This window comes from Haliaeetus leucocephalus, unplaced genomic scaffold, assembly GCF_000737465.1.
Source record: "Haliaeetus leucocephalus isolate CR32 unplaced genomic scaffold, Haliaeetus_leucocephalus-4.0 Scaffold317, whole genome shotgun sequence".
Lineage (NCBI taxonomy): Eukaryota > Metazoa > Chordata > Aves > Accipitriformes > Accipitridae > Haliaeetus > Haliaeetus leucocephalus.
The window spans coordinates 8,969,104-8,994,630 of record NW_010972753.1 but is presented as its reverse complement, the minus strand read 5'-3'; the positions used below and the strand labels follow the sequence as shown (position 1 = coordinate 8,994,630).

The 25,527-nt window shown below is 39.1% G+C and overlaps 1 protein-coding gene across 2 annotated transcripts in view; it reads left to right on the top strand.

Moving 5' to 3' along the window:
- The first annotated feature begins 346 nt into the window (after window positions 1-346).
- The window catches only part of MED14 (mediator complex subunit 14), a 36,977-nt gene continuing 11,796 nt past the window's right edge, over window positions 347-25,527 (top strand). The window contains exons 1-19 of one of the 2 annotated variants that reach the window (XM_010571353.1): window positions 347-528; window positions 2,409-2,435; window positions 7,902-8,007; window positions 8,709-8,882; window positions 9,643-9,772; window positions 11,530-11,658; window positions 12,019-12,126; window positions 12,985-13,117; window positions 13,661-13,811; window positions 16,388-16,499; window positions 17,139-17,264; window positions 18,220-18,298; window positions 19,887-20,046; window positions 20,435-20,629; window positions 21,223-21,357; window positions 21,792-21,868; window positions 23,768-23,928; window positions 24,205-24,351; window positions 24,443-24,534. In XM_010571353.1, coding sequence (XP_010569655.1) covers window positions 347-528; window positions 2,409-2,435; window positions 7,902-8,007; window positions 8,709-8,882; window positions 9,643-9,772; window positions 11,530-11,658; window positions 12,019-12,126; window positions 12,985-13,117; window positions 13,661-13,811; window positions 16,388-16,499; window positions 17,139-17,264; window positions 18,220-18,298; window positions 19,887-20,046; window positions 20,435-20,629; window positions 21,223-21,357; window positions 21,792-21,868; window positions 23,768-23,928; window positions 24,205-24,351; window positions 24,443-24,534 — 2,424 coding nt within the window. Of the gene's footprint in view, window positions 529-2,408; window positions 2,436-5,580; window positions 5,631-7,901; window positions 8,008-8,708; window positions 8,883-9,642; window positions 9,773-11,529; window positions 11,659-12,018; window positions 12,127-12,984; window positions 13,118-13,660; window positions 13,812-16,387; window positions 16,500-17,138; window positions 17,265-18,219; window positions 18,299-19,886; window positions 20,047-20,434; window positions 20,630-21,222; window positions 21,358-21,791; window positions 21,869-23,767; window positions 23,929-24,204; window positions 24,352-24,442; window positions 24,535-25,527 lie in introns of those variants that run through there. The other variant, XM_010571354.1, reaches the window with a different exon arrangement.

The following is a 25,527-nucleotide window of genomic DNA, read 5'->3' as shown; positions in this document are numbered from 1 at the left end:
TGCCGGCCCCGCCCACTCCAGCGCGGTCCCATCTCCCCCCCTCCGCCCCCGCCCCGCCCCGAGTTAGGCTTTCCCGGAAAGGTTCTCTTTCCGGTCCGCCACAGCTGTTCGCTTCCGGTTCCGTGCCCCCAACATGGCGGCGGCCCCTGCGCCAAGCGGGATTTGAGTGCTGCGGAGCTCCCCTCGGTGCCGCCTGCCCGCCCCAGCGCCGGGGCCCGCTCCCGCCCTCCCCGCTCCCTCTGTGCGGGGCGAGTCGGGACGGGTGCGGGTGCCGTCGGGAGCGCCGGTCGCCCCGGGCTACCGAGCGGTTCCTGCCCGGGGTTGAGGCGCTGCCGCCGCTGCCGCCATGGCGCCGGTGCAGCTGGAGAGCAACCAGCTGGTGCCGGCTGGCGGGGGCCCGGCGTCAGCCCCGGCCCCGCCGGCCCCCGGGGCCGTGACAGCCGCCGCCAGCCCCGGCTACCGGCTCAGCACCCTCATCGACTTCCTCCTGCACCGGACCTACGCCGAGCTCACCGTGCTGGCCGACCTGTGAGTGCCCCAAATTCCCCCCCGGCCCGGCTGCCAGGGCCAGCAGTGCCGCCTCCCAGCATCCCGGGAGGATGAGGAGGGCTCGCCAGGGATGTTGTCCCGCACCCCGGCCGGGGCTGGAGTGGGGGGAGGCGGTTGTTCCTTCCCCTTGTCCCCCTCCCCGGGGAAGCGCCCCGTGCCCGCAGGTCTGTCTCTGCATCGGGCTGTGTTCAGGGGCCTAGCGAAAGTGGCCAGGTGATCAGTCATAAAGAGAGAAAATGATTGTGAAGGAACGCAGAGCAACTGAATGCAGGTCGTCTGGTTAAATGCTTAAGTTTGCCCACAAGTTACTGTCAAAACACCCAACTGTAGTGTTTGTACTGATGTCAACGTACGTGAAGCTGAAACATGTGAAACTGAGATATTTTCAGGTGCTGCACCTCCTTGAGTTACCTGCGTACTTCTTAAAATACCGTTTGATTATTTGGGGGAAATAAGTTATTTACATTTACTTTATGATTTGCTGTGCTGATGATGTTGTGTTTGAAGTGGCAAAACAAAGGAATGTTTTTGGGCCAAGAAAAACTTTCCTGAAAGCATTTGGACTCTGAATAAACCTGTTTTCCTTTTACTTTGTTTAACCTTAGAGGTTCTTGTGGGGAAACTGTATGTCTTAAGAAGTGACATACAGAACAAACAAAAAAATAGGTATAGTTCTTGCAAAATACCATATCTGGTAAGTATGCAAACAGGGTTTTGCTTGACTTGGGGTTAAGAGTGTTCAAACTCTGGAAGGGACGAGTTTTAGAATTTTAGTTTGCTTTGGAAGAACTTTCAAAATGTGAGTCAAGAAGTCTTTCCTGTATGTTTGTGGTATGTGTAGGCAGTAGTTGATACTGTATGTGTTCTTGTAGGAGCACGTGCCTGTGATGTGTTTTATTCTTGTTTTAAGGTGTAGAACAGGTCCTTTTGACTTAAGTACATAACTAGGGTACAAGATAAAATGGGTGCTGTGAACAACACATGGGGAATGCTTTGGGCACTTGGTGAATCAAAGTAGTTTATAAGCTATGCGATGTCCCCTCCAAAAGCGAAGCAAGCTAGATTTTTCCACTGTATTTCCCCACAAAGCGTGGGTTTGGCTAGTAGAAAGCCCAGCTGGAAAGTATTCTCCTCCTTCCCTCCAACAAAATGATTTCTCATTCTTTTACCAGCACCAGCCTAGTCCTAGAATAAAAAAATAACTGTTGAAATGAGATGCCTGTGATACCCATAGAACACTACAGAAATACAGTCTCCTCTCTGCAGTAGTATCTGTCACATAGGTTGTTGATAAAGTTCTGGGGTACAGCATTTCTCCACTTTTAGTTTAATTAAAAAGGGAAGAGAAACTCATTTCAGGCAAGTCAGGAAACAGCCAATTTTAACACCTGCTGCAGATGTTCTAGGATTGCTACTATGAATTAATTAACTCTAGTCATGGATGCTGAGTGAGAGTCATCAATTAGAAAGCACAGGCAGTGATACTATGTGGCTCCCTAGATTAGCAGAAATCTTGGGATTTCAGCACCCTTTATGAAGCTTTTAAAATTAATTTGACCAATTCCAGCTTACCTGGTACAGAGTAGTGGCAGGTGCCCTGTGGTGCTATTACACAGCTTGACTAGGCTGATTTCTAGAGCTGTCAAGCTACTTCCTTTATCAAACATGAAATTTCATTGTATTCAGGAAACATTTACAATTGTAGAAATTATTTTAAAATGTTCTTTATAGGTATGTAGAAGTTCTTCTTGTACTTAGTTGAAGGTTACTAAAAAACCTTCTAGTAGTCTGAAACGTAATAGAACAGTATATAATAAGCATTTCTTTTTTTTTTTTTTCCCTTTTCGTTTTTAATATAGGTTACCAAGAAAGACTGATATGGAAAGGTGAGTTACAATAAGACAATCTGTAATGCATGATAAATATAGAACTTTGTTTAGGATGTTAAGATTAATATAGAACTGTTTAAATAAAATATTTTTCTCCTAATTTTAGCTTTTATACAAGAAAATAAGACTTGTCTATCTTGCTGTCACTACATAGTTTCAAGATTTTTCTCAGCATCAATGGCAATATTAGTTTTTGTTGGCTTTCGGTTTTGTTGTTGTTTGGGCTTTTTTGTTGCACTGTTCTGTAACATACTGTTGCTGTTACAGTAGGTGAACTCTGTTAAGGGCATTTTTTTCTTCATGAATATTGAAACAATGACGTGACAGTAAAGCTGATGTGAAAGGGAACTGGAGAACCTAAATAGAGTCTAGTTAGTGTGATAAAGAAACTTTGTTCAGAAGAAGTAGTTCAACAATGAAAACAAGGTAAAAACCTCTCTTCTTTTGCTTTTTTCCATGTTACCTGATCTTTCTTATCATGAGCACTGTTTTCTGCTTCTGCTCTATGCGGTTTTGAAGTGTGAAGATTATTAGACAGCACATGTAAGAGACCAGAACAGGCCTTTCTCCTCCCCACTCCGCTCCAACCCCACCCCCCAAGATGAAAGAATTTGATTTACTTTTTTGTTTCTTTGAATAAATTTTATGGAAGTTGCAGGAAATTGTTTCCTTTATTTGCGTTGATATGCTAATTGACCTAATTTTCTTTGGAGACATATAGCAGCTATGATATTCCTAAGAATATTAATAAAGAATTCTGTGTACAAGGGTGATCATCAATTCAGTTATCCCAAATCTTCCAAAACTCTCATAACATGTTGTGGAATTAATCCCATTTTCAGGGAATCATAACCTGGGATGATTCCTTGTACCCCTTTTCCTTATGCATAATCTTTTACAAAGAGAAACAATCTGGGTTTTATTGGTTTTTTGGCTGTGGGTTGTTTTTTGTTTGGTTTTTTTTTATTATCACTCTACTTGCTGAGGAAATTACATTCAATATGGGTCCAGGGCTCCCTCGTACAGGGGGAGGGGGGCTTCTCCCATCTAGATGTTTAGCATTTCTTGATAAAGCTGGAATCTACTTTGTGGGGCACACAGGTCTGGGGCGAGAACTTCAGTCCCAATGGATTACAGATAAAAGAAAATAAGACAGCCTTCAATGGTTACAAAGAATGTCCTGTAGTTGAAAATGTCTTGAAATTAAATGTTCACATCCTTGTTAGCTTTGATTTACAACTCTCCTTGGTGAAGTGGCTTTCCAGCTCTTGGAGGGAATCTGTAAGGAATGTAGTTTAACTATCCAGATTATTCTATTTTTCCTAACTTTGAGAGCTGCAACAGCAGCAGTAGTTGGGCTTCAAGCTCTGTTTCTTGAAGCTAACCTGGTGACATGGCATACATACTTTGGTGAAGTTGTGATGGTATTATCCTCTAATAAAGTTCACATAAAATCTAAGTTCAATTACTACAGTACCTAGCTAAAAGATACCGTGATAAGAAAAACCGATAGGAAGTTATGCATTGTAGTATAGTGTGGCTTTTCTTTGTAAAAGGTCGTTTATTAGTTATTGATGACAGGAATAAATAACTTCTGCAGCAAGAAAGAAGTGGTTTAGTACTGTGGTGTAAAATTAATAGTGCTGAGTTCTGAAGGAAATACAGTTTCTGAAGGAAATTCAGGGGCTTGCTTCTTGATAATGGAGACCTTTTTTTTTTTTGCTCAGTACAAAGTGTAATATGTGGGAAACTTTTATCTGAATACAGTAACAGCTGTATAAGATTTAACTGGAACTTGGATTATAATGACTTTGCGAGGCCCTGTCTTCTGTTGTGGGGAACAGTTCCTGCTGAGAAGTATTTAAAAGAGAAGTATTGTCAAAATACTTCCAAGAACTACATAAACATACTGTTTTCCTAAAAACAGGCAGTTTTCTTACTGGTTTTGCAGTAGTTCCTGAACAAGACTGTTACTTCTCAAACTTGCAGCAAAGACTCTATCACCTACACAAGATTAAAAAAATCAAAACATGCAGAACTGTTGTAAAAACATGTTATTCATGACTTCAACAGTGCAATTACACACCTAATTTTTGTGGAACGTTGAGTTCCATTCTTTTCTAATGACAAAATTACCATTATCTCACTCCTTTCATCGACACGGATAATAATTTTCATTGGAACAGTACTTTGGAGATACCTAGTCCACCGCTCTGCTTGAAGTAAAAGACAGTTTCTTTCAGGTTACTCAGGGTCATATCCAGTTAAGTTTTAAATATCTTCAAGGATGGAATTTCTGCAACCCTTTTATGCAACCTGCTTCAGTCTTTGACCGCCTCACTGTGTGTTTCTTTAGAGTTTTCCTAATGTCTAACTAGTTTTTCACTGTTTTAATTTGTGGCTGTTGTCCCTCAGCCTTTTGCACTTTTGAGAAGTCTGGTTCCGTCTTCTCTGTAACACCCCTTTAAATACTTAAATATGGCAGTAGGATCTCACCATAGCCTTCTCATCTTAAGCAGAAGCAAACACAGCTTCCTCAGCCCCTCCTTGTATGTCATGTGTTCCAGCCCCTAACCCACTTCTGTACGGCAGTATCTTTCTTGGCTAGGGAGTATAAAACTGGACGTAGTGCTTCAGATGTAGTCTCACAAATGCTGACTAATCCCATTCCTTGACCTAGGCTGCACAGCTGCTAATATGGCCTGTCATTGTTGCAATGGCACATTGCCGATGCCTGTTCACCTGTCCACCAGCACCCCCAGGTCCACTTCTGCAGAGCTGTTCCCCCGTTGCTGGTTGGTTCCCAGCCTGTGCTGTTACGTGAGACTGGTTCCAGATGCAGGACTTTGCATGTTGTTTTGCTGAACTTCATGAGGTTCCTGTCGACCAGTTCCTCCAGCCAGCTGAGGTTGTTCTGTTTGATCCCACCAGCTTGGCATCACCTGTAAACTTCCAAAGAGTGCATTCCTTCACATCATGCGGGTTGTTGATGGAGGTTGATTTTTTTTTTTTTTTTGTGCAGCCCAGCATAAGGTCCTGTATCTATAATGAAGGAATGCAGCAAAACTGAAAGACTTTGGGTTCTTGGTAGAGAAGTAGATGGATGTGAATTCCCAACACAGTTGTCATTCAGGGGTGATTCTGGAAGCAAGATTCTGTCAAGTAGATGTCTTCTGTAACTTCATACATGTGGTACTAATGAAACGGTTACTTGGAATACTCTGTCTAGTTTTATCAATAATTTTCATTATTAAATTGCTCTGCTTTTTTGTGGGTTTTTTTTTTTGGGGGGGGGGGGGTCTACCTTTGATTTCCGGTCACAGAACATCAGTTTGAATTTTTCTTGCTATCATGCTGTTCTCGCCACAGGAGTTTGATTGACGTAACTACTAGATTTTAGCAACTCCTATATGGAGTTTGTCTGAGAGATTACTGGCTTTCTAAAGTCTCACCATAGACATCTTTCAAATCCCATAAAGTTTTTCTGAATCTTTCAAAATTCTCAACATCTTGTTCTCATAGTGTGGTTACTATTAGAGCAGTATGTACATATAGCAGCTTGTCCACCACTTGAAATCTTAATATCAGGCTGAATGCCATTCTAAAACATATGCTCTAGAACACAGAGAAGTTATTGGCTTAATGCCCAAGCTCTTGGTTGAGGTTTGTAGTATGTAATGCAAGAAACTGGACCAGATGGTATTAGTTGTGCTTCTGGCCTAAATGTTCATCTGCTACAAGCAAATTATGCTTTACTTATTGCACAAAGAGTTAACCTCATTACACCAACACTTTCAGCAGAAACAGGCTCTTATCTATATTATGAGTATGTGTTTTAGAGATTAGGATCAGAAGGAGGTGCAACTTCTGTTTGCTAGAGGCCAATATCTGTTGCGCTGATGAGTGTTCTTTTTGTCCAAATGCTTTTGTTACTTGTGGTTTAACCCCAGCCAGCAACTAAGCACCACGCAGCCGCTCACTCACTTCCCCCCCACCCAGTGGGATGGGGGAGAGAATCAGAAGGAAAAAGGTAGAACTCATGGGTTGAGATAGGAACAGTGTAATAGAACAGAAAGGAAGAAACTAATAATGACAATAATAATAAAAGGGTTGGAATATACAAAACAAGTGATGCACAGTGGAATTGCTCACCACTTGCCAACCAATGCCCAGTTAGTTCCCGAGCAGCGATCCACCACCCCCTGGCCAACTGCCCCCGGTTTTATTGTTCAGCATGACGTCACATGGTATGGAATACCCCTTTGGCCAGTTTGGGTCAGCTGCCCTGGCTGTGTCCCCTCCCAGCTTCTTGTGCCCTTCCAGCGTGCTTGCTGGCAGGGCAGCATGAGCTGAAAAATCCTTGACTTAGTATAAACACTGCTTAGCAACAACTGAAAACATCAGTGTGTTATCAACTTTATTCTTGTACTAAATCCAAAACACAGCACTATACCAGCTACTAGGAAGAAAATTAACTCTATCCCAGCCAAAACCAGGATGTTACTTTAGAAAACCATATCAGGAAAACATCTTGGGTTTGGGTTGTTTTGGTTTTTTTTTTTTTCAAAGTAACTAGAAGACCATGGTGAAATTAGTGAATTGAACATGTGGAAAGGGAGGAAAACTTTCATGAACAGTAGATGAAATGGTATTTCAGAGTATATGATATTAGAGATCTACATTGTAGATCTGCATGTCTTGTCTAATGCATCTACAATGTAGATCTGTAATGAAGTGGGAAAATCTGGGTATGCCCTTATTACATTCTCTTTTAAGAAAAATAACTTTTAAGACATAGAAACACACTGCCTCATCTTGACTATCTCATACAAAGCATGGTGGGAGGAATATTGACTGTCAGTAGTTTCTCCTTATCCCAATTTCTTTGCAAGGCAGGAATGGAGAGGAAAGTAAAAGGGTGGGAGCTTTTTGTGGTCTTCCCCACCACCCCCCCATTTCCTGGCAAAATGGTGGTATATTATAACATGCTGTGTAATGGAGTCTTAAATTTGTTTAGTATCCAATTTTTTTTTTTTTTTTTTTAAGTGAATGTCAGTGTAATGTTACTGCCAGTTCCTGTAACCCTTAGGTATATTGCCTTGTCTACTTTCAACTTAATCATAAGCCCCGGGGAAATCTTCTAAAAGGTATAAAAATAGTTCGGTTGAGTTCACTATAGAATTGTTTTTCTTAAAATCAGTGATTAATTCATGTGAGTATGCTTTTTTTGTTTCCCCAGACAGTCTTGGTTGGTTAGAATCCATGTAAGGTGTTAGCATTTAGGTATTCAGAACAGTGAGCTTTTTTTTCCCCATATTCTAATCAAACAAGCCATATATTAGTGATGCCTCCATTAACACAATTAGAAGTTATAAGTACAGCTTTTTTTTATTGGCACAGAGTTAAATTGCAGCTTTATTATGTATCTGAGCACTGGCTTAATGTACATTTGTTTTTTTCCAGAAAAATAGAAATAGTGCAGTTTGCAAGTCGCACTCGTCAACTGTTTGTTCGTTTGTTAGCCTTAGTCAAATGGGCTAATAATGCTGGAAAGGTGGAAAAATGTGCGGTAAGTTAGCAACAGAGTTTGGTATGAAATAACCCCTTAAGTGATATGGGATTTTGGTTCACCCTAACTTCTCCTTATTATAGAAGTTTAAAAAAACAAAAGCCTATTTTATAGGCCAATGAATATTAAATTATAACTAATTTCTTCCTATTTAGAAATTGTATAATTTTGGTTTTTAATAGTTCATGTTCCCAAAAACTCATCAGTGGCAAAAAATGAAAGGCTTGTCTGCACATAGTTTCAGGAGTGCTTTGGGTTTAGGTTATAGGACAGGGAAGATGGTGATCTCAGTGTGTTAGTTCTTACTATCACTTTAGTCCTGCTCTTGGTTAAATAAGAATAAAGTCCAGAATGTTGCAAAAAACAAGCTCGGAGTGATTACAAGCAAGTATGGTTGCATTCCAGTAGCAATCATCAGATAAAGAGCTGTGAGGCTTTACAGACCCTCCACAGCATCAGAAGTGGCGTGCAGATTTAAAGTGTCCTTGCACACGAATGTAAGAAATGGCCAGAATATTAATTCTTCCTTTGTTTTATAGATGTGATTACTTGAATTGGAAGTGACAGATAAAAATCATCTCTGGCATGTACTAGATGAACTGAATATAAAGGGGCATTGATTTGTGCATTTTTTGGACACATACCTTTTTTTTTTTTTTTTCCCCCCCCCCCCCCCCCCCCCCCCCCCTTGTCCTCTGCAGATGATATCAAGTTTTTTAGATCAGCAAGCCATTCTGTTTGTGGACACTGCTGATCGTCTGGCATCGCTAGCTAGAGATGCTTTGGTTCATGCTCGTCTACCTAGTTTTGCTATCCCGTATGCTATTGATGTTCTGACAACTGGATCATACCCACGTCTGCCTACCTGCATTAGGGTAAATAATGCTACCATATGTCGGGGCCAGGGGAGGGGGAAGGTAATCCTCTGTACAGTATCAAATGCATGTTCATTAAACTAACTGTCTATGTGCAAATGGAACTGTCGTTTAGTACAGGCCTAGTGCCAAGTCTCTGTAGTGTCAGTTTCTCTTGCAGAGCACTTCCTATTTGGACAAGTTATGTTTTCCCAGTAAAACATTCTCTCCATTTAAACTAGTTCTGCTCTAGGATGAGTATAGTAGCAACTCTTCTTCTTTGGTTCTTTAAGTATTTGCACATGTTAAGCCACCATCCTAGAAAAATGAAGTGTGAAAAGGAGATACCGACATCTCTTGTTCTTAGAGATTTTGCCTGTATTTGGAAATTTACTGAAATACTTAACAGCTCTCTGTTAAAATGCAGACTAACAGGATTTTGTGAAGTAATATAAACGGTAGTACCTGTGACTTAGATCTGTAGCTACAGATAAGGATTGGCTTTCAAATCTTAGTATTTAAAAAGAAGTTTAGCCTCATGTAAGGCCCTGAATTTATTTAATTGATCCATGTTGAGCAGTTTTATTCAGTGGTCAGTCTTGGGTAAAATGTAATCAACTAGATAACAAATCTGAGTGTAAGATACAAAACTTTGCTCGTGTGTAATGGCCTGTAGTATTTATATTTTGAGACTTCTAGTCTGGTTAGTTTTCACCACCACTACTGTCAATGTATTATACATGTTTGAGATATATAGACTTGTTTGTGTTTATTTTAACAGGATAAAATAATCCCTCCTGACCCAATAACAAAAAGTGAGAAGCAAACCACACTTCATCAGTTAAACCAGATTCTTCGACATCGACTAGTGACTACAGATCTCCCTCCACAGCTGGCAAATCTTACAGTTGGTGAGAACTGGAATTACTTTTTGAAGAATACATTATTGCACACTGATATAAAATTGTTGCTTTAGTGCTAAAGCAAAGCTAAAAGGTAGCTTAAGTGAGACCATTAGGCACACATGCTTCATCTGTGAATACTGGGATCCTGTCTCTGTATGACATCAAAATACATGTTTTCCCTTTTGAAAAGTGAGGGCACTGATAATATTGCTGAAATATTATTTACTTTCAAGAAGAAATTCTATGTAGGTAATGGCAAAGGGTTGTAGACACGGTCTTGCTCTTTCAGCAAATGTGTTATGAAAGAGTCTTAGGCCTAATAATGTAACTGCTTTATCTTAAGTTAATTTTAAAATGCAATTTAATTAAACTGTTAGGTCTTTCTGTAGAAACTGTTTGACCTTTAGCTTAAACAAGTCACTCTAATGTTGCTTTTTTAATCTGTTTTGGTATTCATCTTCATGCACAGAATTTGTTCCGATTTATGCATGCCTTTAGTTCTGTGGCTCACTGCAGTGCCAGATCTCTCAGTCTGTTTTCACATCTTTGTTTTCATTTAGCCCAAGTAGTGGTCAATATTAAGATGACCTTTTTTACAGGAAGGATGGCTATAAACTGGTCTAGGTTATTGCAGAATCGCAGAGAATAGGGCTGGAATGGACCTAGTCCATGCTTTTAACTAAGACAAGGTTAGCCATGTGTAAACCATACCCCACAGACCTAGATCGAAGATGTTTCTGAAAAATCTTAGGTTTTCACTGGTCCCTATGTGAACACTTGCAACGTCAGTATTAGAGCTATTTTTGTCTAACGGAAGTGTAGATGGATATATGTCTGAGCTCTTCAGATTTTTCAGTTAACTAAACATTTCAGTGACTATTAGTTTCTGGTTTGGGGTTTGTTATACTTGTCCTTGGTTTGTTTTAAGAGCATGTCTGAGATGTTTTTGAAAACAAATCTTTGTGAGTTAAAATGGTTGAAATTTCTATAGGAGTGTTCCTATACATCTATAATTGTAAAGGTATATGGCATATTTTGTTAAGGGATTGAGAAGAAAGTTGACCCTCAGGTTGTAGTAAGGACTTGTACTAAACTGTTTGCTCTGCCACCCACTCTCTTTATGACCTTGCTTACATAGTTTTGACAGTCTTTGTTCCCAGTTCTTGGAATTGATAGCAGTGTTCACAAATGTGTGAGGATATATACGTCAATCAGATAAATAGTGTACGTAATCTTTGCTTTCGTGCATATATATAAATTATGCAAAAGATTATCTTCCTCACGTGAAAATGGAGCTACAATATTTTAATGTTAAATAAATGGTTTGCAGTGAGATGTGTTTCCAGGGCTAGATTTCAGCCTGGACTGAGATCATATTCTGAACATCTTTTGAATATTGCTTAAAGTATCCATTGTTGATATAGCAAAGAATTGGAAAAATTAAGCCAGACTATTTGGTTGTGTAACTTGTCAGGCTGGTAGTCAGCTCTCTGTTAACTTTGTATTATAGTAGCACAAGTGTTAACAAGTTACTGTGACTGAAGTACTGCTGTTTAGGACAGTTTGGTACATCTGTCCATGCTGCTTATTGACACTGGTTCTGTGCAGAAGCAGCTGTGAAGTCTTCAGAGTTGCACAGAAACATATGCAACAGAGCAGAAACCATAGGGAAGTAATCCATTGTGAGTGCCAGGAGCTACTACACTGATATTTTGAGGCATCTTAGGAGACTGAGTGAAATAAAACATTTTTTTCTTCCTTAGCCAATGGCCGTGTGAAGTTCCGAGTTGAGGGTGAGTTTGAGGCCACATTGACAGTGATGGGTGATGATCCTGACATCCCCTGGCGCCTTCTCAAACTGGAAATTTTGGTTGAAGACAAGGAAACTGGTGGTAAAAAAAAATTAAAATCAAACATTTACACTTTCTTTTTAACATGATGTTCATTCTCTGATGCTATATAAGTCTTGTTTAACTGGGTCTTTTGCATATCACAACTTAAGATAATGAAGCTGTATATACTTGTTCTGTTTTCACCTTGCTCTATAGGGTTTTAATACCTTAACAATGGTAGACTGTGCCAGTGTAGTAGACTGAAATTTCCAGAGTAACCCAAGGATTTTTTTTATTTTGTTAGAAATTCTTCTATGGAAATTGCTCAGTACAGTTGTATCTTTTTTCTTTTTAATTTATTTAATTATTTTAAATACCTAGTTTCCTGATCTAATGTGAATTATTTTTAATTCATGAAAGATGGTCGAGCCTTGGTTCACAGCATGCAGATCAACTTCATCCACCAGTTGGTCCAGTCACGGCTGTTTGCTGATGAAAAGCCACTTCAGGACATGTACAGCTGTCTGCGTATCCTTCTAAAAGTTGCTTCCGAATAAGCTGTTTAATGTAGCCTTGCTCGTCCTAGTAGCTGGAGGTCAAAAAAATGGATTCCATGTTAAGCTAGGGGGAAATGTCTGGACATGGAGTAAAAACGATGGCCTTGGAAACAGTTATTCTCAGGTGCCAGCATGTAAAATTTGATCTTACACAGTTAATTAGCAAAGGTAAAGGTGAGGTACTCAAGACAGCAGGTTGTGTGTTAAGTCAGTGTAGCAGCAGCTGGCTACATGTGCTAATTTTGGAGATAGAATACAGTGCTGACTTGGAAGGTATGGTAGCTGATAATTCTTGTTACCAAGAACTGCAGTAAGGTGATGATGGTGTGTTAACTGTATTGCACCTGTGTGAATAATAAAATGAGATATAGCATGTGCAGGAAGTAGTGCAGTGATTTTCTATGTGCAAAGGGCAAATTGCTTGACAATGTGAAACGGCTTTCAGTGAAACAGTTTCTGCAGAAACAAACAGAATCATGTTATTTTAGGGTAACCATGGGAGATGAGGTTAGTGGTAACTACACGGTGAATTGAATTTCTTTGTTAGTAATCTTTTCCCTAAAAGATGATCAGAGTTAAAAATCTATAAAACAAAGCTGTTGTGACACTCTTGTCTGACACCCTATGCTAGATAAGAGTTGGGGGGGGGGGGGCCACCAAAAAAAAAAACCTTTGAGAAACATTTGATGCTGTTTATATGTCTTTATCTCTGGATTAGGTACATTAGTGTGTTTTCAGACAGCATCTTGTCTGACTTTTGTCACAAAATGGATTTATGTAGTGCACAGAGTTTTTGGAGTTCTTATGTTTTCTTAACTCCGTTCGTTAGACTCCTTCTGCTTAGCACTTCAGTTGGAAGTCTTGCATTCGCAAACACTGATGCTGATTCGTGAGCGCTGGGGTGACCTTGTGCAAGTGGAGCGATATCACGCAGGGAAATGTCTCTCGCTCTCTGTTTGGAAGTAAGTTTATTTTAAAAGGGCTGTTAACAAACAATAGATGAAATAATAGGAGGGTTTTCATTTACTAAGCTTGAGCCAGAATTTTCAGAATTCTACTTTCTTGTTGATGTGAGACTCCTAAATTCTTGTAATTAAGTACCTAAACATGTTGCTTTACTTGCAGAGAAGTGAGGGATGTACATTAATGTACAGGAGAACAATGGATACAGTTATAAATCAGCTCGTATTTATGCAGATATCTAAATAAATCAATTAGTTCTTTGTCAGTCTTTTGCTATATTTATTGCTTGACTTGCACTAGATTAAAAAAAAATCAATCTAAATGCTCTTCTGATGGTGTTGAATTTTTAGCCATCTAAAACTTCTTTATGTATAGTTTACCAACAGTTCTGCATTAAAATGTAAATTAAAACAAATGCTTTTTTCAGTTCAGCTGACATAATCTTATTTTTAACCAGAACTCTCAGGATCAATCATTAGCTACTGAAAAGCATATTTTCTGCTATTCCAGTTATATGGTTTAATTATTCTCTTTATTTTAAGTCAACAGGTGCTTGGCAGGAAAACAGGGACAGCATCTGTTCATAAGGTCACTATTAAGATTGATGAGACTGATGTCTCAAAACCCTTACAAATCTCTCATGAGCCTCCACTGCCAGCCTGTGATTCCAAACTGATGGAAAGAGCCATGAAGGTAAAGATTTGCTTTGCAGTAGGCATCTAGTTTTATAAATCAAAAACTTTAAAATGCTTTGCATTGTCAGTTTGTTTCACTTTGATTCTATTTAAAGAGCTGCTTCTAAGATTTCTAGTCAGCAGTTACTCTAGGTTGTGTTGTGTTTATGTTGGGACCTAAAATTGTTCTTACAAATCATTGGCCTTCATCTTAAAAATTACACCTACTTCATGGTGCATTATATACCATTTACGAGACAGAATGCTGAGGCTGGGGGAAAACAACAGCAAAGTTGCATTTATGGTTAGCATTTGGCTTGAAATGCTTTATAGAGAGACAGTTCTTATCTTTGCTGTCTTGGAGATGCTGTGTAAACTTCCTCTGAAAATCAGCTTCCCCATATCACTTGATTTGGCTACCCAGCAGTGCTATTCACTTCAGAAAATCTTACATTATAATTTGGAAATCTTGTGCAAAAGAGCTAATGTGGTTTGCTTCAAGTGTTAGGTGAAGCTTGGTTTTACATTATCACTAACCAGATTATGTCAGGTGGCCTATTTGAATGTGCCTTTGGATTGTTCAGATTCCTATATGTTAAAGGTGGGATTGTTGAAGTGGTCCAAAATTAATAACTGCAGTCAACTTCCTACTTAGATAAGGCTTCACTGGTGATAATTCTAGATCTAAGAGAAACTGCATTCTAGGTTTTATAACAAGTCTTCTCTAAGTTCCTCAGCAAGTCTGGCTATGATATATCAGGATGTGTGTTTGTCATTATTTCTTGCAGTGTTTGGGTTTTTTAAAAGAGTTAATAAACTGGAGTGAATGGTGTAGTTTTCAAACTTTCAGTACAGTTTTTCCACAGGGAAAAACTCCCCAGCTCAGATTCTTCACCTGTCTTACAGAACTTTCTACTGATGATAGCCTTCACCTGCTTGTACGTGCTTTGTATTTGAGCCTCTTGGCCCATCTTGTTTACCAAGTTTGACAGACAAATCTCTATATGGTGAACGTCAAGAGCTTCATATGTTTGGGCTACAGAGGAATGTGGGAAACTTAGTGGAGCGTAGTAGCCTTCTACTCTACTTCTAGAGTAGAAATGCTACTATTAGTATAGTAAATATATACTAAATTTACTCATTTAACAGCCTAAATTAGCATATTTAGGCTAGTAAATATATAGTTAATTTAGCGAAGATACTGTATTTATGCCTAAATCCAGGAAAATGTGCTTTATCTAGAACATCTGCTGAGGTTCTACTGGAGCTGACACAATCTAAGCTCACTGAATCAGGTCTACAGACTGTAGATTAAGATACGAGGCCACTGTAAATTTGAAATTTATCAAAGTTAACGCTGACTCCTTTTATAACTACTTGCTCTGAGCTTAAAAAAGTGTATCAGCTATGGTATACACACTGCTGTTCTAGTGTTTGAATAATGGTCTCAGCTGTAATGACGTAGATAGCACACTGTTTCTGTTTGTTTAAGATACTATGTAAAACAGTGCAGGAACAAATATGTTTGTCTAAGCAGGTTATTATACATTAACCTACTGAAAATTGGATGTAGCTATAGAACCTATAGTCATTTGTTTGTGAGGAAGATTTAACTCATAGCAGCAGCTGAGTTGAAATGCTCTTGTGGATGGATAAACACTTGATTTTTACGGCCTTGTCTTGGAAAGCTCATCTTTAGGGGAAGGTCATTTCTGGTATATACAAAGGCATGTACTGAAATTCTGTATAATTCTGTTCTGGTATAAACCTCTTCTGCATTTATCTCCTATGCTAGAATAAAATTTGAGTTTAATTCACCCTGAACACATTTCAAAGCAATGTGAGGTTAACTAGGAAAAGGTTTTGCAGTAATCTGTAGCTTTGCTTATGCAAAATATGTAAATAATAGGACTGTAATGTAAATGGATATAAATGCAAATGCCTTAAATTAAGTTGCACAAGTAAGCTACAGTGAATATAAGTGGTGGCATAAGCGTCAGCAATGGCAGTGCAACAGCCTGTAGATGCTCTAGATGCAATCCTCTTAGATACTCCTAGCTTCAGAAGGGTTGCTCATATTCAGTGTTTGCCACTGCATCTTCACTATGTTGTTACCCCGTTAGCAGGACTAAAACTAGTGTGTTACATTCTGTGCTACAGCTATGTATGTGTTTGTGTAGAGGCAACCGTATTCTAATAGAGTGGTGGTTTGTGGGATTTTTTTTTTCCTTAGCTTAAGCTAGTTATAAATGGATGCATGCTAAGCTGGAAAATACTCTAGCCTTGATCCAGAACAAGTAGGTCTGCACAGGGGGAGTGGTAACAGCATACTTTGTGAAACTTCTCTTCTTTTACATTTTCTAGTCTTCTGTCAAAAACCCTCCCACTGCCTGCTGCACAGACAGCATCATATGTTAGTTTGTTGTATTTTATAGTGATCCAAATACTCAAGTTGATAGTTCATTTCGTTCACTGAAGTTCTAAGCAAATTCTTTCTGAAGTGATTGTTTTATTAAATAGCTTTGTTCCACTGTGCTAATGCATAAAGTCTACAAATCAAATTTGAACTTGCTCAGGTACATTCCTTTTTTACAGATTGACCACCTATCAATAGAAAAACTCCTAATAGACAGTGTCCATGCAAGATCTCATCAAAAACTCCAGGAGCTGAAAGCCATTCTTAAGAGCTACAATGTTAATGACAATTGTATGTGTTTTCTACTGAAGTTTGTTTAAAGTTAATTTCTATTTGTGCCTAGAAATGGTTTCCTTTTTTCTTGGTGTTTCTTGTTTTCATTAATTTACATAAAAAATATGAAAAAACAAAGGGAGATGTGTTCAGAATTAACAAGACTTAACTTTAAATTATTCTGTATTGATAATTTTAAAATACTCATACTTCTACATGCAGTGTAATAGATGAAGCCGGTAGAGCGTTATAGTCTAGGTTGAAGGGTTAAAAGTTGTTTACTGTAAAACTAATACATGTTCAGAATTGAAAGCAAATCCTTCACTGCCTTGAGCTAGCTTTGGATGAGACTTTGCTTAAACTGTTGTTGAAACTATTGGGATTTGAATTGAGCTTGTCATCATGAAGCAGTGAGTTAAAAGATATTCAAGGATTAATAATCTTCAAATTTGGTCTGTCTTTTCTCATTGGTTTGTTACTAGCACTATTTTCACAGAGAAATTCTTACATTCAGTTCCCTCTTTGTTAATAGTGTAATAATGTGCCAGTGAAGATTGCTTCTATAAAAACAAACAGGTTTTGTGATTATAATGGGCTAAGTTTTAATGTAATGGGCTTGAAATTTGTTTCAAATTATTAACATCAATTTTTGTTTAGCATTCATTGAGACGGCTCTTCCAACTCTTGTAATTCCAATTTTGGAACCATGTGGTCGATCAGAGTGCCTGCATGTATTTGTTGATCTCCACTCTGGAATGTTTCAACTGATGCTCTATGGTGTTGGTAAGTAGGTGCAAAACCAGGCTGTATTTAATATTTTGCAAGAATCCTGCATTATGAGGTAATTTTGTGTGAACAATTCTGGCAAATCTGCGAAGTTCTGTAAGTAAGTAAGGGTAATGCAGGTGAACACCACGCTTGGATCATCATCTAGGTATTTGAGTTTGATGAATGGAGAAATGGATCTTTGTGCTTAAGAGTCACAGTTCAGTTAGGTATATTTTAAGAGGACAACAGACTAAATAGTTAGGCATCATTGCAATGCATATTCTTTATGACTCCCGATTCCTGGGTTGTGCTGTTAATGGATGCGGTTGTTCCATATGGACCTCATCGAGAATTGTATTATGTGACCTTATACATGTTGAGTTACTGTTCAAGTCTTCACTTCAGGTTTCAGATTACTTAAGAAAAGAAGGAAAGTGAGTTCTTTTAGTTTGTTTGCTTAATAACATACTGCTATGGTTTTACAAGCATTATGGGTCATTTGTTGCGTATCTTTAATCTCTCTCTTCATAGTAAGCCACATGGAGAAGACAAGGGGCAACAATTACAAGTTGCAGCAGGAGAGGTTTCATCTCAATATAAGAAAGACATTTTTTAGAGTAAAAACAATTAATCACTGGAACAACTTCCCCAGAGACATGGTTGAGTCCCTATCACTGGAGGTTTTCAAGATGCAGTTGGACAGGGTGTCCATAGCACAATACCAGCTACTAGGAAGACAATTAACTCTGTCCCAGCTGAAACCAGGACAGGGTGTTAGATAATCTCATCTAGCCTCACTTTCTCACAAAAGCTTGGACCAGATGATCTTTCAAGGTCCCTTCCAACCTGGCTGTTCTATGATTCTGTGATTAATTGTTTGTTAAATTACATGAGACACTTTCATTAAAAGGTCAAAATTTTGTTTGAAGAGCAGATGTTAAGACCATTCACTCGCCTAATGTTCTTGCAGATCAACTGACACTCGATGACATAGAGAAGTCTGTTAACGATGATATGAAGCGTATCATTCCTTGGCTCCAGCAGCTCAAGTAAGTGACTTGAATGATTCACTTAGTTTGCATAGAAGGAATCGCCATATTTGTATTTTGGATGACGACACTTGCGTGGCTTTGTGTTTTACCACAGTAGGGGATATACTTTCCCACTGTTCTAAGCAGCCTTGAGTATTTGCCATGTCCTCTAAACGAGTGGAGGAAATTCTGCTTTTGCTTGGAGTTGATTCCATAGTCTTCCCTTAGTCTGCCCCCTTACACGTAGCCTCATGCATTCCGATGTGCACACTCTGCATGAAGTCTTTTCACTTCAAGTCAGTAGCAGACCACTTGCTTCCTGAGGATCTCATTTTGTGTTCATGTTCATTTTCTATCTCCTTTATTCCACTCTATTTCTACAGCTGAACTCTGCTTGTTTCTCAGCAAGAATGATCTCCCTTCTCACAATGCAGAGGAAAAACCAGGAAGCGGCCTAGGATGATTTAAATAATATCTGTTTATCTTCTAACACTTCAGCCCTTGCTGGTTTAAACCTCTAATCTTCCTTCCATAAAGCCCTGAGATTTAAGCACAAGATACATTTGGCTCCTGTAAGAGGTTGTAGCAAATAATACAAATACAGTTTGCATCTGTATGAAAACCAAGTTCCACCTGCTCTGTCATTTTGGAAATTCCCAGTACTCTGAGTTAATTGCAGGGTGAAACCTCTATTTGAGGAATTTTGCTTCTAAAAGAAGCATGATGACGCATGAAGCACTGACACCCTGGAGAAACTAATCAACCTCCCTTTGTTATAAATAATGTACTCAAGATAATGGCTTGGGTAGTGCTGCAGTTTTTGAGGAAGCTAGGCAGTCCCACAAAATGTCTTTCAGGACAGCTATATCTAACGTGTATCTACGAGATTAAATGTGGTATGTTGTGATGGAGAGATGCTGAGCACCCACACTTTCCACTGCTGTTTTCAGTGGAAGTTTGACTGAAAAACCAAGCCACACATTTCTGAGCTCCTTTCAAGCCTAGCTAGGCTTTCTGGCCTTGCCACTATAGCCAAATCCATTGGAGTAGCGCAAAGTTTAATTCCAAACATTAGAATAAATTTGGTGTCTTGCATGTGGTTCTTCATGTCCAAACTTATTCAGGTGAATGAGTTTGTTTATAACATAATCCAGAGTGACGTCCAGCTTTGGTGAGTTTTTTTACTGTATTGCTTACCAGCATATGGGAACAAATATTTTATTTTCTCTACCAAAAAATAATTCAAGATTCCAAATTGTAAAATAACTGTAATCTGCATGTTTTTTAATTTGCCCCTTTTTTTATATTGTAGTTTCATATTGTGGTGTATAAAAATTTATGTATTCCTTCAGCGAGTAATTTCAGGGCTTTTCTTCTTAAATTAACAGCTGTCTGTTACTCAAGCTGAAGACAGTATGTAAAGATAGTAATAAGGAAATATATACTCATGAAATTTTCTGTGTGATTTTCTGTATGTAACTTGTGCAGCAATGATAGATGTTGACTTAGAATATGACTGACAATGTGACACTAATGCTCTAAAGAGCAGTATACTAGAATTATGTAAAACAGTCTCAGGGTGCTAATACCTTTATTTCAATGCAAGGTTCTGGCTTGGACAGCAACGTTGCAAACAGTCTATAAAACACCTGCCTACAGTGAGCAGTGAAACTCTTCAACTAGCTAATTATGCTAGCCATCCAGTGGGAAACCTTTCCAAACACAAATTGTTTATCAAACTCACTCGCCTTCCACAGTACTACATTGTAAGTAACTGAAAAATGCTTCCTTCTATCTTTTGCTCCCAGTCACGAATATACCAGACAGTTCGTTAACTCTAACATTAGGAGCCAAGTGATTGATGTAATCCTCAACTCTCCCCTCTCCCTGCTCTCTCTCATTCAGTGGGTTTGTTAAGCAGTCAGGCTTACAGAGAGGAGGGGACCTAAAGGTTTATTACTTAGCAACCTTCCCATTTTCTTTATGTTTCGTGAAAGTTTAGTCATCTTCTCTTCTTGGATCCCTTTCCTAGCCACAGTATTAATACCCTGAAAAAGACTAGTGTCTTTTCTTTGAGGGGGAGACGATAGGAACTGATGTAGACATATTCCTAGCTTGAGGGTCTTCTCAATTTGTTGTTTTGTTTAAATGTAGGTTGTAGAGATGTTTGATGTTCCTGGCAACCCCACAGAACTAGAGTACAAGTACCATTTTCTCTCTGTGAGCTATGCTGAAGGAGATGACAGTCCTGCTACTGCACTTTTACTACAGCAGTTCAAACCAAACATTGAAGAATTGGTACTAGACACAAAAAGTGGGAAACAAGTGAAAAGTGGTGTCAAGCGTAAGGTATGTGCTTCAAAAGGCATTGGACTAGTTACAGAGCGTGAAAGCAAAACACATGTTCTGAGCATCAATACCAGCTTTAGCAGCGTTGTTTCAGAAGTTTTTATGGCTGGCATCTTACTTCTATTGCGGCTTGGTTCTCTGGACTGCTTCCCTAGGGAGATGTTGGGAAACTATTTTGCAACAGTTGTCCTTTAATTCATGCCAGGCCTTCTCAGCTGTTCTAAAGAGCCAAGGCAGAGCACTGTGCCGAGGTAGCTAGAATAGCTTGTATGTGCAGAGCACTGGTATGTGCATGATATGCTTTGTGCCATGTAGGTGTAGTCTTTTAAAGACTTGCAGGGACTGATAAGAATTACTTCTTGGGGTCAGGCTGACATTACTTAGTGATATGTAAATACTGTTTTAAGGAAGGGGGCGATTATAAAATTACTTTAACTTAATTGCTTCAGTCCTGAAGTGAACCAGATCCTTTCAGGAGTTTGTGCTCAGGGTGTGATTCATTTAAAACTTGGATGAATTAGATTATTCTCTGACATCTTTTCAAAATGTTTACTCCAAATGTGCGAGTACATTTGTCTTTATTTTAATTCTAGTTATCTGGTGATCCATGTTCCATAGAACCTAAGAAACCAAAACGTTCTGGAGAAATGTGTGCCTTCAATAAAGTGCTAGCTCATATTGTAGCCATGTGTGATACAAATATGCCGTTTATAGGGCTTCGCATGGAGGTATGTATTAAAAAATACTTTGTTTCCTTCTTCCCCTCTACTACTCCTGATTCTCTTCTCTAGATGGACTATTCAGCAAACTTGTGGTCATGTGTTCACTTTGGAGTTCCCCCGCCAGCTGAGCTTGGGTGACTGATGTTTCACACTGGGTTGCTCTAGTCTTGTTAGAGCTGGTTCTCTAATACCAAGTACTGCGAAAAGCTTGAAAAGTTGAGGGAGAAGGGAAAATGAGAGGATGAAAGACACACTTGTGGGAGGGGGTGGGAGACAACTTTATACCAGATTTGCACAGACTGGTTTTTGGCTTTCCAATGCCTGAGGATGTGAAACATCTGTTACCCTTACGGGGGTGGGGGAGGGGGAAATCCTTGAAAAAGTTACAGTTATTTTGCTTGACTTTTTGCTTAGGATAACATTTCCCTATTCATTTCTAGTTATCTAATATGGACATTCCTCACCAAGGGGTACAAGTAGAAGGAGATGGCTTCAGCCATGCAATACGTTTATTAAAGTAAGAGGATATGCTCCTGTGTTTCATTTTATTACTGTACGTACACTTGAGAGACAAAAAGGATTGTTTGGAGAGTAACACTAAAAATGTTGGGGGGGCGGGGATTTTTGGTTTGGGTCTTTTGTTTTGGTTTTTTTTTCATTACTGTGTGTCTTGCCCTCTCGTGTGAAGCAGTGCTGGAGAAAGAGGAAAGTAAGAGTAGACACAGAGCCAACTATAATTTGTTTCCTTCATTAGCCTAAATGGGGGAGCTCTGAAAACAGTCTTGACAGTCCTCAATCCTAAAATCCAGGCAGTGCTAAGGAAGATATGGTGATGATTCATGAACATGTAATTGCAATTTTAGATCAGATCAGAGGCCTACATACTCCATATGTTATTTGACAATTACCAGTATGTGATACTGCAGAGGAAAATGCAAGGAATCCCAGAAAAGACAATTGCATGGTAAAAATCTTGTAGGGGAAACATCTGAGAATTGTATGGTAATTTAAGCATGGAAGGGACTCTGTGAAGGTCATCTGGTCCAATCTTCTGCTCAAAGCAGGGCTGATCAGCTGCATTTTCCAATCTCCAAGGCTCTTTGTGCCCTCCCTGGGCACAGTGATTTCAAGTGCTGACTAGAGGGGAGCAGTCACTTGATTGCCTGGCTAATACAGCCCAGGATGCAGTGGTCTGTCCTTGCTGCAAGGGCATGCTACTGACTCCTGTTCCGTCTGTATCCCAGCCCCCCCAAGTTCTTTTTCTGCAGAGTTGCTACCCAGCTAGTCAGTCTCCACTCTGTGCTGTTGCTTGAGGTTATTTAGGCCCAGATGCAGGATTTTGCATCTGTTTTTGTTGAACTTCATGAGGTTCCTATTAACTCATTCCTCCAGCTATCTGAGGTCTTTCTGAATGGCAGCCCTGTCCTCCAGCATGTTAAGTGCTCCCTTCAGTTTGGTGTCATCTGCAAACTTGCTATTGCTTTGCATCACATAGGTTATTGAAATTGTTAAATAGTATTGGCCTCTGTGTTAACCCTAAGGAATGCCCACCACAGCCAGCCACTAATTGGACCTGTAACCATTGACCACAGTGCCTTCTACCTGGCAGTCCAGCCAGTTTTTCACACTTCTTGGAGCCTACTTCAAGCCTCACCAGTTAAACTTTGGATTGTGTTATGAAGTAAAACAGATTATATTAGTCTAAAACATAAAAAACCCAAACCCCAAAGATGCCTTCTACAGTAAAAGCTTCTTAACTTCTTTAATGCTGCAGAAATGTATAGTGATATGAAGGCATCAGTCTCTAAATGCATCTAAAGACCCTACCTTTTTAACTTTGCATATGAGCAGAGAAGTACTGAGAACTTGTGAGCTGAAGGTGAGGGTGGTACATGAAATTTCTGGACAGACTCTCAAGGGATTTTAAAAAGTTTGGCATGTTTTTACTTAAGCTTTATTTAGTCTGTCTCCTGAGCTCAATTCTCACATTGGGATATGAATAAATTAGTGGGCACAAAGATAACTGCCAGATTGTTCATTGCATTTAGAGTGAGCTTGTTCTAGAAGGCAAATTGATTCGTAAATTCAGGTTGCCACAGAACTTATTTTCATCTTTTTTGGCTTGTTTCTCTGTATAAAAGCTTTATATCAGTGTGCTCTTAGTTCACTAGGAGATGAGGGCAATTCAACAGATCCCTTAACAGTCTGTAATTTGCAGGTGTTGAATCCATATAAAAATTGCTCTTAATGCAGAGTGCTTTTGTAACACACTTAACTACAGTCCAGCTGTCTTTGCTGTTGATTTGTTCATTCTTTCACGTCCAGACTTGGAAGTCCTTCAGGAAATGTTAGAAGGTAGTATTTTTAGTTTTGCAACTCTACTGTGTATAATTGAGGTCTTTTTTATCATGAATAGAATTCCTCCCTGTAAAGGTGTAAATGAGGAAACGCAGAAGGCTCTGGACCGATCTCTTCTTGACTGCACTTTCCGATTACAAGGTAGAAATAATCGCACATGGGTGGCTGAACTGGTGTTTGCAAACTGTCCACTTAATAGCACTTCATCCAGGGAGCAAGGTAAATTTTTATTTAGGAAGACTGGTACATTTTGCTTCTTTGTTTACATTGTCTGTTCCAATAGTTCTAATGTTTTGGTGTTATTGGACAACTGTCAGCTCTTCAGATTTCTAATAAACCACAAGGTACCTGAATCAAAATTTTGACTGCTGAGTTGATGCATTTTTATTACGTAAATACACTTCCTGGTCACTTGCTACAGTTCACTCACAGTCTATAAAGCACAGTTTAGGAAGCACTAGTTTAATCAGTATTTACCATCTCCTAACACTGCAGGACCAACCCGTCATGTTTACCTGACGTATGAAAACCAGTTATCTGAACCAGTTGGAGGTCGCAAAGTTGTTGAGATGTTCCTTAATGACTGGAACAGTATCGCTCGGCTGTATGAATGTGTCCTGGAGTTTGCACGATCCTTACCAGGTACAGAAATCACCTCCTTTTCATTAAAATGATGTGTTTACAGTTTACTATGGTTTTCTCACTCTAAGTCTTTTCCCTCCTCTCTTCAAAGACATACCCAACCACTTAAACGTTTTTTCAGAAGTTCGTATCTACAATTACCGAAAACTTATCCTTTGTTATGGAACTACCAAGGGGAGCTCAGTAAGTAACTCCTAAGTGCACTTAAAATGTATGTTTGAAAACAGAATGGGTAGGCTTAGAGTTCTCAAAATTGTGGTACAAAATATTTCATTGTATTACATTATTGTGGAATTAATACTGAGGAATGTAGAAAAGACAGGAATAGAGGGTGCCAGACTGCAAATTTGCTAGATTACTAGATGTTCAGAATTTTTGAGAATTTGTGTACAATGCTTTAAATTTTGGGAAGGGCAGTTGTATGCTCCTGATTTATGAAAGTTGGTGTGGCAGCCTTTTTCTGACAAACTTGTGGTGTTGCTACTGGTCACTGCTGTACTGAGGTAGATGGATATATGTAAGCTGAATGCCTAATTCTGCCTTAGAAAAAAGGACTCTAACAAAATTTTAAATGTAGTACTGTGCTTTCAAATGAGGCAGTCCTTAATTATTTTGCAGCAGTGCTGTTCTCTTGTTTGGAACTCTAGCTTACTCTGTAGTATTTGAATTTACACCTTATTAATTACTTCGATTACTGACTGTGTACTTGCTCATAACCTTGCCTTAAATGCAAGGTAGAGGAGGGAGTAAGTGCACCCTTACTACAGACTAAGAATATATTTTTGCACACAACTGATGCAAAGTATCTGATGCACTTGAAATTTGCTTCGTGGAAGGTTTTTGTGTTCATGTTCTAAGCTGAATTTTTAAGAGTATTTCTACGTGCATGTTATTGGGACAGTTAATAAGTAGCAAGAGTAGCAGTGTGGATTTTGCATGTCACTTCCTTACATATTAGCCTGTCCAGTTCTTGGTTTTGTGTGATATGACTGAGAAAAGCAGTCCACCTCCAGCAACTCATTAATCAGTTCTCTGCAGCATGAATCTCTCAAGTTTAATTTTCTCTATCTCACCTTTGACAGAAAAGGGGTTTTTTCTTTTTGATTGACTTGTTAAAATAATTGTCCAGTTTTGTGGTTGCCAACANTNCAGCTAGCTAAATGGNTGTTAAAGCTA